Raw genomic sequence first — 14,066 nt, 5'->3', positions numbered from 1 at the left:
CATAATTAATTTATACTTAACATCGACTCCACAGCCAACATTCCCACCATGTTTAATTGAACTTTCATAGAAAATGTCAATTTGACATAGGCCAGAAATAGTATACAAGAACACTGAATGCTTTTAACCTAAGAACATAATTCATCTTTGCACCACAAAGTGAAATACTACTAAAACTAGCATATGATCAAGAGCTGGGAGATACTCTATACAACATTCAAAAACCAAAAATAGAATTTTTCCTGGCACTTTTAAAATAACGGCCAGAAGCAGCTCTCCCAGCTTTAATCAGCATATGCTACAATACTCAAACATAGACAATACGTCACTTCAGACCAGCTTTAAGAGAGCAACAAAGACCAGTTGCTGCCCAGACAATGCCGTCGCAGGGGTGAAGCCAGATCAAATGTTTTTTTGTTTTTTTTTTTCTTTTCCACACTATTCCAAAGTTATTTACGGTAAAAACCTTCAATATGACCCTTTCAGTCACAAGCAAAGCCTTGTTCTTTCTCAACAACCATTTCTTTGATTTGAACATGGTTATACTGAACAATGAGGTGGGGACCCAGGATAAAGCCGATGACATCAACCTCCTTCAGCCCAGAAGTTTATTTGAGAGCTCAAAATCTGGTCCTTGCTCAGCTGGCTGACTTCATAGAGGGCTCCACTGTCAGAGTAGCCATGTGGTATGTGCAAACACAAAGTCTGTACTCTGGGACTAATCACTTGTCATTACTTCATATAAAAAGAACAAGTTTTAAATATCAATGACAATGTTTTAAATTTGTTCCATATCCCTAGAAGCCATAACTTGATCTCCAGGGGGGCAACACAAAGAAATAAGTGACAAACTCAAACTGTAAAGCATCTCTTTTTCTTTCTATCGTAGCTAAAGAAAGAAGCCAATGTTCATGACCTAGGCATAAAGAATGAAATTATTAATAAATTAGAGGAACATAGGATAGTTTACCTCTCAGACCTGTGGAAGGGGAAGGTCTTTATGACCAAAGCAGAACTAGAGATCATTACTGATCACAAAATAGAAAATTTCGATTATACCAAACTGAAAAGTTTTTGTACAAACAAAACTAATGCAGACAAGATTAGAAGGGAAGCAATAAACTGGGAAAATATTTTTACAGTCAAAGGTTCTGATAAAGGCCTCATTTCCAAAATATATAGAGAATTAACTCTAATTTATAAAAAATCAAGCCATTCTCCAATTGAAAAATGGTCAAAGGATATGAACAGACAATTCTCAGATGAAGAAATTGAAACTATTTCTAGTCATATGAAAAGATGCTCCAAGTCATTATTAATCAGAGAAATGCAAATTAAGACAACTCTAAGATACCACTACACACCTGTCAGATTGGCTAAGATGACAGGAAAAATAATGATGATTGTTGGAGGGGATGTGGGAAAACTGGGACATTGATTCATTGTTGGTGGAGTTGTGAACTAATCCAACCATTTTGGAGAGTAGTTTGGATCTATGCTCAAAAAGTTATCAAACTGTGCATACCCTTTGATCCAGCAGTGTTACTACTGGGATTATATCCCAAAGAGATTATAAAGAAGGGAAAGGGACCTGTATGTGCACGAATGTTTGTGGCAGCCCTTTTGTAGTGGCTAAAACTGGAAACTGAATGGATGTCCATCAGTTGGAGAATGGCTGAATAAATTGTGGTATATGAAAATTATGGAATATTACTGTTCTGTAAGAAATGACCAACAGGATGATTTCAGAAAGGCCTGAGAGACTTACACGAACTGATGCTGAGTGAAATGAGCAGGACCAGGAGATCATTATATACTTCTACAACAATACTAGATGATGACCAGTTCTGATGGATCAGGCCATCCTCAGCAAACTAGATCAACCAAATCATTTCTAATGGAGCAGTAATGAACTGAACTAGCTATACCCAGAAAAGAACTCTGGGAGATGACTAAAACCATTACATTGAATTCCCAATCCCTATAGTTATGCACACCTGCATTTTTGATTTCCTTCACAAGCTAATTGTACAATAATTCAGAGTCTGACTCTTTTTGTACAGCAAAATAATGTTTTGGTCATGTATACTTATTGTGTATCTAAGTTATATTTTAATATATTTTAACATCTACTGGTCATCCTGACATTTAGGGAGGGGTGGGGGTAAGAGGTGAAAAATTGGAACAAGAGGTTTGGCAATTGTTAATGCTGTAAAGTTACCTATGTATATATCCTGTAAATATAAGGCTATTAAATAAAAAAAAATTTAAAAAAAAAAAAGAGAAAAAAAAAAAGAAGCCAATCACCTCTGTTTTAGCATTCTTTGAGTAATAAAGAATATGAAAAAGATATTTGTTTTTTAGGAAAGGGAAGCAAGCACAAATATTAAATTTTAAATTTAAATTTAGAAACTTTTTTCTTAAAAGAAAATTAGCCATTTAATACTTTAAGCCATTTAGTCCCCATGACACTGAAGCACCTAAGTCTAATGAAGAAGAGCCCAAATATAGAATTCTGAAAGGATTATTCCCTCCCTTCTTCCAATCTCATCTATCCTCTAGTCAGTCAACAAGCATTTATTCAAGTGTTTACTATATGCCAGACACTATAGTAAGCACTGGAGATACAAAGAAAACTTGTCTTGGCCTTCAAAGATCTTACATTCTAACAAGGGAGACAATGCACAAAAAACTTGGTACATACACATGCAAGATGCAATGTAATAGGTAGAGGGGTAGGGAAAGAGAATATCAGGACAGTCTATATGCTAAAGTTAGATGAGAATTAAGTCTTGAAGAAAGTAAAAAAAATTCAGATATGATCAACTAAATGATCAAGAGGTGAAGGGGCAGAGCATTCCACATATAGGGGAAAAACAATGGCATAAAGAGAGTGTTATGCTTTGAGGAATAGTCCAAGTACCTAGATGGTAGAATGTATGGAGAGGAGTAAAAGATAAGAACATTAGAAAAGCAAGGAGTCGAGTCATAAAAATCTGTAAATGACAAAAAGTGGAGTTTTATTAAATGCTGGAAGGAAAAGGGAGTCACTGGAATTAAACTTAAGTGAGCAATAATGACAACTCTGATAGAATTAGCTCCTCTCAGCAATACAATGATCCAAGATAATTGTAAGAGGGATGATAGAAAATCCACATCCAGAGAAAGAACTATGGAGTCTGAATAAAAAGCAAAGCATAGTATTTTCATTTTTTTCGTTTTTTCATGATTTTTCCCTTCTGTTTTATTTCTTCTGTCACAACATAACTAATGTGGAAATATATTTAACATGACTATATATGTATAACCAGCATCAGATTATTTGGCATGGGGAGAGGAGGGAAGGAGAAAAATTTAGAACTCAAAATCTTTTTTTAAAAATGATGAAAACTATCTCTATTTGAACTCAGATCCTCTTTACTTCAGGGATAGTGCTCTATCCACTTCACCACCTACTCTCTCTCTCTTTTTTTTTCCTATATTACTTTTTTCACTAAATAGTTTGTTTTGTTTTGTTTTGTTTTTTTGTGAAATAGGAAACAAAGTTCTCAGTTTAAGGGGAAGAGGAAGAAATATAGAAAGTGTGAGGGAAAAAAAAAAGATTAGAATAGTTTCTATGGTGAATGGAAGGGTTAAATGATTTGCTTAACTATAGTGATTTGAAATACAGTGACATAAATTTATAGTGGACAAAGTGAGCAAATTTTTGAGATTTCCTCCAGCTCCATTCAGAAGCACCATCATGAATAGGAGCAAAGGAAGGAGGGAGGGCATGAGTGATCCAGGGTTAGAGTTTGGCAGGTATTACTGGCAACAGAAAAAAAGGGACAACATATTTGATAATAGAGGACAATGTAAAATTGAGGAATGAAAAGGAGGGGAGAAAATGGGTTACAGTGAAGACAAAGGACAAGGTCAGGAGTCATAAATCATAGGTAAAGATGAAAAGAAAAAAAGTATAATCAAAAGAAGGAAATTCAGAGTTAATGAACATTTAAGTAGAATAGTTAGAGGAAACAAGTTAATCATTATGTATAGCAGAGGAATAGAGTAGTTCATGGGAAATGAGTAAATTGAGAAACTAAGAAATTAAGGAATTTGAGGGAAAATCAGCATATTCATTAAAGTTCTCTAGAATATGAGGGGCAGGTTATGGGGATGAAAACTAAGTATAAGTAAAGGACTCAGGAAAAATGTCAGTAAAAACACATGATTCTGCTTCTGGACTGAATCTCAAGAATTGTTCTTTCTTCAAACATGCCTCTTCTTGACAATATCTTGAGGGAGATATATTTATCTCCCTCAGTTGTAATAAGTTGAAATACATTAATTCTAAATAAAAATTGTTTGAAAATTGCAGTTTAAAAAAAAAGCATTTGTAGTCTTGGTGAAACTGATTCTGTAAAACCAATATTTTCCCATAAGCCATACCATTTCATTAAAATTTTCAGTTTGGCAAAACCAATGTAGCCAAACTTTGACAGGAACCAGGAAGCTAGGAGAAATTTTTTATAGCCAGGATAAAGGCCTCAATTCTAAAATATATAGGGAATTGACTCAGATTTCTAAGAATAAGAGCCATTCCCTAATTGATAAATGGTCAAAGGAGATGAACAATTTTCAGATGAAGAAATTAAAGTTATTTCTAGTCATATGAAAAAATGCTCTAAATCACTATTGATTAGAGAAATGCAAATTAAGACAACTCTTAGTTATTACTTCACACCTTTCACATTGGCTAAAATGACAGGAACACATGATAAATTTTGGAGAGAATATGGGAAAACTGGAACACTAATACATTGTTGGTGGAGTTGTGAACTGATCACATTTTGGAGAGCAAGTTGGAACTAAGCCCAGAGGGCTATCAAACTGCATTTGTTGAGCAGGACCAGGAGATCATTATATACTTCAACAACAATACTATATGATGACCAGTTCTGATGGACCAGGCCATCCTCAGCAACGAGATCAACCAAATCATTTCCAATGGAGCAGTAATGAACTGAACCAGCTATGCCCAGAAAAAGAACTCTGGGAGATGACTAAAAACCATTACATTGAATTCCCAATCCCTATATTTATGCACACCTGCATTTTTGATTTCCTTCACAAGCTAATTGTACAATATTTCAGAGTCTGATTCTTTTTGTACAGCAAAATAACGTTTTGGTCATGTATACTTATTGTGTATCTAATTTATATTTTAATATATTTAACATCTACTGGTCATCCTGCCATCTAGGGGAGGGGGTGGGGGGGTAAGAGGTGAAAAATTGGAACAAGAGGTTTGGCAATTGTTAATGCTGTAAAGTTACCCATGCATATATCCTGTAAATAAAAGGCTATTAAATTAAAAAAAAAACAACTGCATTTGTATCCCAAGAAGATCATTAAAAAGGGAAAAGGACTCACATGTGCAAAAATGTTTGTATGGCAGCCCTTTTTGTAGTGACAAAGAACTGGAAATTGGGTGGATGTCTATCAGTTGGGAAATGGCTGAATAAGTTATGGTATTTGAAAGTAATAGAATAGAATGTAATAGAATGTTCTATAAGAAATGATGAGCAGGCTGATTTCAGAAAAGCCTGGAAAGACTTATATGCATTGATGCTAAGTAAAATAAACAGAACCAAGAGAACATTGTACACAGCAACAAGAAGATTACGTGATGATCAACTGTGGTGGACTTAACTCTTTTCAACAATGAAGTGATTCAAAACAATTCCAATAGATTTGTGATGAAAAGAGCCATCTGAATCTAGGGAGAGAACTATGGAGGAGATTAAATGTGGATCACAGCATAGTATTTTTACCTTTGCTGTTTGCTTTTTTTTCTTTTCTGTGTTTTTTTCCCTTTTGATTTTTTATTTTTTGTGCAGCATGACAAATGTGGAAATATGTTTTTAAAAAACTGCACGTTTAACCTCTATTGAATTGTTTGCTGTCTAGGGGAGAGGGAAACAAAAATCTGAAAAACAAGGTTTTGCAAAGGTGAATGTTGAAAACTATATTTGTATGTATTTGGAAAAATAAAAAGCTATTAAAAAAGTTTAAAAACATTTTTTAGTTTGGTCTTATGGTGGAGTATTAATAACTCAAGCCTGTACTGCTCTTGAACTCATCTGTTTAGCTTTCCCACTTAATAATCCATTTGGTGGTTATCTATTATGGTCCTACACATAAACAACAAAAGTGATCATTTCATTAGTAAAAATACACTGTTAATTAGCATTTATGGGAATTACTATTTCTGGTCTTAGACATATTAGATTATTAAAGAGGGAGTAATGAAATATATAACTCATAAGTGACTAGATTAGCATCAGTCTCAGATCCTCAGTGATGATCTATCTATATATACAACCTATAAAGTCTTTCACGGATAATTTTTCAGTGAAGCTTTACAAGTACAGACCACCCAAAAGCAGTTTTAGTTCTTGTAGTCATTTGATTGACTCTAATACCTAATTGGCCAAAATTTTATGATAGCAAACACTTTTTTTTGGACAGGAACAAGTGATTTTGTTGAAGGGAAAAACACAATAAAAAAAAAAAAACTGTTTCTAGCAAAGCAGAGTCACACTAGAACAGCAACTTAAGAGTCTCAGGAAATTGCATGGGGATTCTGAAATGTTAAATGACTTGTCCAGAGTTACTGAACCAATATTTTTCTGGGATGAGATTTGAACCCACTGTTCCTTTGAACTTGAGCTGGTACTTGATCCAAGCATTTAAAAAAGTAAATTATCTTCTACAATCACCTTTTTTATTATACTATGTTATAGAAATGCTTTATTCCATAAATTATGGTAATTTTTTAATGCAAATTATCTCTGCACCCTATTAATAGGCACCCTCTCTGCACCCTCATCTAATAGAAAAACTAAAATTCTCTTTATTTTGATGGGCAGTATAGTTCTTAATTGAGCATAATATAAATGATGAATAGAACTACCCCATAAATACAAACTTTTAAGAGATGTAAATCAAAAAGACAAGGACTATCTCACTCTTGAATTTGTAGTCAGTTTCTAGCATAGTGCTTGGCACACAGTAGGTAATTAATAAAGACTTCTTGGATTTATATGGGACTTATAGTCTACCGAGCATTTCATGTACATTTCTTTTCATAACACATTTTTAAAAGCTGGACATGAAGTCTCAGGTTGGCGATCCTGACAGGAATATGAATAAATGATAAGGCATTAAGTTCCCAGGTCCCCACCCTCACAACCCTGGACTCATCACTTTCCTCCTTACTTTCTATCACCAAGTTAGGTGTCATTAAGCCTTTCCACTTCCCACTTCCTTTAATCAGTCCCCTTATCCCTATTTACACAGCCAATACCTTAGAATAAGACTATTCTCTCTTACCCATCCTACTTCAGTAGCCTCCTAACTTGTCTCTCTCCTTTCCAATTCATTCTCCACAATCTGATAAAATGATTTTCCCAAAGTGCAGGTCTGACCATGTCATTTTACTGTTAAATATAAACTCTTCATTTAAAACCCTTCCCAACTAATTTGTAATATTATTCCCTTTCTGTCATTCTGGTCCAGCCAAATGGCTTTGTTTATGTTCCAAACAAGAAATATTTCTCCATTCTTCATGCCTTCACAGTGATTACTCTCTCTGTCTAGTATGTATTCCTACCTCTCTATCAATTCAGAGAACTTCTAATGTCATTCAAAATTCTGCTGGAGACATTTTTATCAAAGCCTCTCCTGATTCCCTAAGCTCTGACTTCTGACTACAAGAAATTTACCTTTTTGTTTTTCATATAATTTTGTAAATATCTTCCCAGATAGAAAATAAGTTGCTTAAGGATAGAAACAGTTTCTGTTTGTTGATTACTTACTGAACTGCAACTTAACTAATTAATTCTTAATTTTCTTCTGTATCAAAGGAGTTCTGGTCTTGGGCATCAAAAGCTGCTCATTTGTCTGTTTTCTTGACTAACACTATTAAATTCAACAGCAGATACATTATATCTATTGCTCTCAGTTTGTGCAACTCAAATGGACCTAAAGAATGGGACCAGGATGTGGTATGGTAGAAAAAGAGCTAAAAGGTAAAAGTGAGATCTGGAGGTGAATTCCAACTCTGCTACTAACTGGCTTTATGGGCAGACCCTCAGCAACTCATTTTGCTGCTCTGAGGTTTTTTCTTCATCTGTAAAACAAAGAAATTAATACCTGCAGTACTTTACACAGTGGTTGTGAGTCTAAGATGAAATGATTTAAATGAAATGCTTTATAGACTTAGATCAGGACTTACTGAGTACCTATCAAATTCAATGCAAGGCAGTGGATAGAGTTGACCTCAAGCCTGACTTTGTCACCCTGAGATTACCCTTAGTGCTCCAGGACCTCTAAAACCATAAAGTACACAGGAGTTGCTGACCTGCAATGAGTGTCTCCTTAGGGAGTTTCCTAAACCAGTAACATTAAACTCTGTCTGCTGGGCACTGAGTAGATAAATACAAATGTGAGTCAGATGATTCCTGCCCTCAAGCTACATTCTATTAGAAAGATACAACACTTATTAGTGCTGGCCAAGCAAGGGATCTTTGATCTAGACAGTGAGGAGATATGCAAATTGAGCTATAAGGTAGGAGACAGTCTCCCCATTTCCAGTAACAGAGATATTTAATTACTATTCTCTTATCAAGAACTGAAACATCAGAGGTTCCAACCCCTAAAAGCAGCAGGGGAGATAACAAGATGCCCATGATGGCTAGGTCCTTTTGTCTTGATGGATATAATGAAACATTCTGGTTGTGGCTAAAATTAGAGAGTGGAAGTAAGGAATGACTTACTTGACTTCTGACTTACTCGACCTCTAATCTGGATAGCACCACTTAATAGCTATATATATCTATTAATAATATAGCTCTATAGCTATATATATAACCCTAGAAGACAGAATTCTAGTCCAGTCCTAAAAAAACTAAAGAATCCATAAGCAGGAAGCCCTGGAGTCTCCAGAGCAAAGTTTTCCTTGCTCAGGACAACACTGGGATTCCGAATTCAGAAAGATAATACTTAGAAGTCTCAGAAGGCCAAAACTATCCCTTACCTGCCACTGCTATAGAAATTTGTTTTTAAATAGAATAGGAGATCCAGACTATCAACTCAGTTTTGTGCCAAGAGGAGAGAAATACTATTCATATATTTTGTGAAATAGCTGAGCCCTCTTAAGAGGTATCTTACTTCTTAAAACTAAAGCTCAGATATGGTCCTTGCCCCTAACAGTCTTCTTTGCATAAAATGTATTATTTAAGATGTCTTTCTGTTTTTTAATATGTGTATCATATTTAGTGCCTAGCACATAGTACTAATATATACTTAATAAATGTTTAATACCAACTATTGATGTATGCCAGTGTAGAACTACCTGTACCATGCCTTCCTTCTAGTCAGCAACACAATCCAAAGACACTGAATTGGGATGTAGGCCTTTTGACACATTGTCATCTTATTATTTCCCATTGTACAGATGAGAAAATATTAACTTCGTTTCCAGGAATAACTCAGTAGGGAACAGAGCTGGGATCAGGATTCACCTGAAATCTCATCTTTGTTTAGCAGCAGACTCTCTCAATATGTAATTACAAAATGGGCAAATTCAAAACATGTTATTGTTCTAGATAGGTGTTTTGTACATACAGAATCATAGAATCGGATGTAAAAACACCATCTTTGTCATTAAGAAGCTAGGTGACTGAAAATAAGTCATTACTTTCCTAAACTTCAGTGTGTCATTAGAAACAGGCCACAAATCTGTCCCTAAGGACCCTGGTGAACTGCAAGTGCACTTAGCTTTAAAATGTACTATTATCTGTGCTTTATTATATTTTTTATTTATTTTGTTAAATATTTCCTAATTACTAATTAGCTTGGTTGGGACTATACTCACAACTCACAATTCTTTGGCTTTTTATTTAAGTCTAATGATAAATTCAAATAAAAAAAGTTTTAAACCAATGGTTGAGAACCAAGACCTCAGATATAAGTCATAGTCTTATCCCATAGAAACTTTAAAAATTATGCAATAAGACTGAAACAATTTAAAAAACTCTCTCCTAGAACTATTTACTTTGCTCATAGGGAAGCTCCATTCTTAAAAAAAAAAAAAAAAAAAAAAAAAAAAAAAGCTTTATGAAACAAAAAAGCAAAGTAAATTACCTATAGTTCAAAAAATGCTATCAAGGGTAGCATAATTCATTCATTTTAATCACTGAGTGCCAATTATATGCAAAGAATTTTAATGATGAGGTAACTATATAGATGAAGGCTTTAACTTGAAATAGAGTCGAAAAACTAAAAACAGCATTAAAAAATTGATACTGTATAGAATTTGCTAATTGAATGAGAGGTACAAATAAAGTGTTATAAATATCCAGGAATGGATATGTTTGTTGACTTGAATCTTGTTGCTTAAGTGATTAATTTTGGAAATATGGATTAAGTGGACTTAGCTGCTAGGAGCAAAAAACTGCATTTTTCTTTCAGGATAAGTAATAGTAAAAAAAAAACCTGGGATGTGTGATAGATACCCTGTCACCAAATCCCTTCTGCAAGACAATGGGATGGAGATCTTTCAACGGCATTAGAAACTGAATAGGTTTTACCATATGGTTACCTGACAATCTAAAACTCAAGTTAGATGATAAATAGGATGGAAGGTAGCCTGTTGTTTTTGTTGAGCAAATTTAGAAGAGGAAGGCATAGTCTCATCTCTGATATTGAGATGTAGAAATGAAAATCTCTTCACCCATCTCTTCCCAAAACACTGAGAAATAAAATTCAAGTCTTTTTTCTCCTCCTTGAGAATGCAATGGAAGTTCCATAAATATAAAGATGAAAACCCCCCCACTGCAACTAAACCACACTAAAATTGCACTTCTAAAGCTGGAAAAATTTTTCTTAGATAATTTAGTGTCTGCCTTCATTTATTTTACACACACACACACACACACGAGGAAACTGAGTCTGAAAGAGGTGAAATAACTTTTTCAAAGTCCCACAGGAAGCACGGACATTGCTGGCGATCTGAACGTCTAGCTGGGAACCTCCTGGGCTTCCCGGGATGGGACTTGATCGCCCACAGGAGACCAAAGCCAGGGACAGCTCAGACCTGGGCTCCCGGCCCCGCCGAGGCAGACAATAACCCGGCCTGATTAGAAAGGGGCACTCCTGGGACGCTCCCCCGCTCCTGCCTTCAGGGTCCGGGCGCCCCCGTGACCCTTAACGGGAGGGAGGAGGGGGGGGGGCGCCGCGGTGACACGCCCTGGGGGATCCCCGCGGGCCGGGCTGTCGGAAGGCCTAGGCCTCGTCCCGCCCAACCCTTCTGCCACGGTCCGACTCCGTGGCCGACCGCAAACGCGCCCTCGCGAGCTCGTGGCCCGCTGTACCCCGCACCTTCAGGTGGGTCCGCAGGCCCCCGGCGCCCCCGGACTGGTCGGTGATCTCGTATTCGCCCGTCACTAGTAGGTCCTTGTGGATCTCCTCACGAAGGCACTTGCGGGAGTTGACGGGCAGATGAAAGGAGATGGTGAAGACCGAGCAGGGACACAGCAGGAGCAAGAGCAGCAATGCCCGCGGGCCGGGGCCGCGGGGAACACGAGGGTCAGACAACCGGGACATGGTGCTGGCGACCGCTTCAGCTCCGGGGGCCTCCACAGCGCCGGAACCGGGGGACCATGGGACCGGCCTCCGACACGGCGAGGCCTACGGCGCCATCTTGGAAACTGGCAGAGGTCGACTGAGGAAACCTAAAGAAATCTGGACGAGAACAGAGGGGCCTATAACTGTCCAGAGTAGTACATTAAAGATTCGGAAGTAGGCTAAATGTCAGTTATTCGCTTAATTTCCCACGTTGCTGGTGTTTTAGACCTTTCTTATCCACCATGATTAGTAAGGGCAACCCTGGAAGTAATTTCCCTTTAATTTCCGGAAACTCTTGCCTACACTTCTAGGATCACCAATACCATGACAACCAAGCCCCAATAGGGAAAGGCCACAGAGCCATTTAGAGAGCCCGCCCCGCGGTCTGGGGCTGACTATGTGGCGGCTGCTTCTCTCGCTGACTCGAGCTTAAGTGTGTGGGCACGCTTACTAGCCGTCAGAGAGCGAGCTTTAGCGCTGCGCTGGAGGGCTGGCTGACAGCCACCGGCCCGGGGCAGGGAGTCGGGGAGACGGGGGGAGGAGTGGCGGTGCAGAGGTGAGAGGGCTAGCCCGAGGCCGCCGAGCCCGTGAAGCGAGAGCCGCAAAGACTGTTTCTGCACCCTGAGAAGGGCTGCGCTGTTTGGGCCAGGGCAGCCTTTCTTAGCCAACTGGTTGGGACTTAGAGCGCCCAGCCAGGCCGTGATTTCCTCCAGTTAGGCCTGAGTGTGGGAGTGAAAGCCCGCCGCTGCGGGAGGTCACGCAGGGTGACCGTGAGTGTGTGCGCTCGGGTTCTGAATGTGCGTCCGATGGACGGGGCGTGTGCACAAGGGAATGGTGAAATCCCGTCTCTAAGCCGTGTGGGTAGGTGAAAGGCCCATCTATAGGCGTATATGTAGGTGAAAATGTCACTTCTAAGGTGTGTATGGAGGGTACAGGTCCATCTGTAAGTCATACGTGTAGCTAAAAAGTCCCGTCTCTAAAGTGTGTGTAGGTGAAAGGCCTAACCCCAGGGAACGTTAGTAGTTGAAAGTCCTCTCTCTGAGGGGAGGGGGGGTGTAGGTTAAAGTCCATCTCTAAAGTGTATATGTAGCTGTTGAGGTCTAGATTTGGGGGACCTAAATGAAATCAGGGTCTAGTTAAGGTCTAGTGGCAGGTTTGGGGTACAGGGGGTCAAACGGAGCTCCCCTGCAACCCCCTTGGATTCGGCGCAAGGATACGGCGGTAAATGAGGTCTAGTAGCACCGAGAGAAAGCTAGATTGATAAAAGAGGTTTATTATTGGGTTTGGAAGCATAGTTAAGGAAATAGGCGAAGGTAGAGATAAGGAGGGCACCGATAGAGGGTCCAGTGGACAGAGGGTCCTGACACGGCTAGCATGTTCGGAACCTCTGCAAAGAGAGGGTCCCAGCGTGTCCCTTTTATAATGGGAGATTTAGCTCTAGGGGCTTGTGGGTGCAGCCCCAAAGTTGGCTCAGATCCGGGTGGGGCTGGGACAGGTCCAGATCTTCTACTGGAACACAAAGGGACCAGGATTTGTGAGTTAAAGGGTAATTACATTAACTAGGGGGGGTTGGGAATCACAAAGAAAGGAATCTTTCCCACATCATTGATGAAAGTCTCTTCTCTTAAAATGTGTGTGTATAGCTGAAAGTCTATAAATTGTAGATAAAGGTCCTTCTATAAAGTGTGTGTGTAGGTGAAAAATCTTCTCTATAAGCTGTGTGTGTGTAGGTTAAAGCCCATCTCTAAGGTGTATGTGTAGATGAAAGTCTCTTAAAATGTGTGTGTATATAGCTGAAAGTCTATAAATTGTAGATAAAGGTCCTATAAGGTGTGTGTGTAGGTGAAAAATCTTCTCTATAAGCTCTGTGTGTGTGTGTGTAGGTTAAAGCCCATCTCTAAGGTGTATGTGTAGATGAAAGTCTCTTAAAATGTGTGTGTATATAGCTGAAAGTCTATAAATTGTAGATAAAGGTCCTATAAGGTGTGTGTGTAGGTGAAAAATCTTCTCTATAAGCTCTCTGTGTGTGTGTGTGTAGGTTAAAGCCCATCTCTAAGGTGTATGTGTAGATGAAAGTCTCTTAAAATGTGTGTATATAGCTGAAAGTCTATAAATTGTAGATAAAGGTCCTATAAGGTGCGTGTGTAGGTGAAAAATCTTCTCTATAAGCTCTGTGTGTGTGTGTATGTGTGTGTAGGTTAAAGCCCATCTCTAAGGTGTATGTGTAGATGAAAGTCTCTTAAAATGTGTGTGTATAGCTGAAAGTCTATAAATTGTAGATAAAGGTCCTTCTATAAAGTGTGTGTGTAGGTGAAAAATCTTCTCTATAAGCTGTGTGTGTGTAGGTTAAAGCCCATCTCTAAGGTGTATGTGTAGATGAAAGTCTCTTAAAA

The 14,066-nt window shown here is 38.2% G+C and overlaps 1 protein-coding gene across 1 annotated transcript in view; it reads right to left on the bottom strand.

Annotated features, from left to right (window-relative positions):
* The window catches only part of TMED10 (transmembrane p24 trafficking protein 10), a 37,876-nt gene extending 26,102 nt beyond the window's left edge, over positions 1-11,774 (bottom strand). Inside the window, exon 1 of the mRNA XM_003756220.4 lies at positions 11,428-11,774. Coding sequence (XP_003756268.1) covers positions 11,428-11,652 — 225 coding nt within the window. The 5' untranslated portion in view covers positions 11,653-11,774. The remainder of the gene's footprint in view (positions 1-11,427) is intronic.
* Positions 11,775-14,066: the final 2,292 nt, after the last annotated feature.

The sequence above is a fragment of the Sarcophilus harrisii genome, chromosome 2 (genome assembly GCF_902635505.1).
Source record: "Sarcophilus harrisii chromosome 2, mSarHar1.11, whole genome shotgun sequence".
Lineage (NCBI taxonomy): Eukaryota > Metazoa > Chordata > Mammalia > Dasyuromorphia > Dasyuridae > Sarcophilus > Sarcophilus harrisii.
This window is presented reverse-complemented; position numbering and strand designations above follow the sequence as displayed.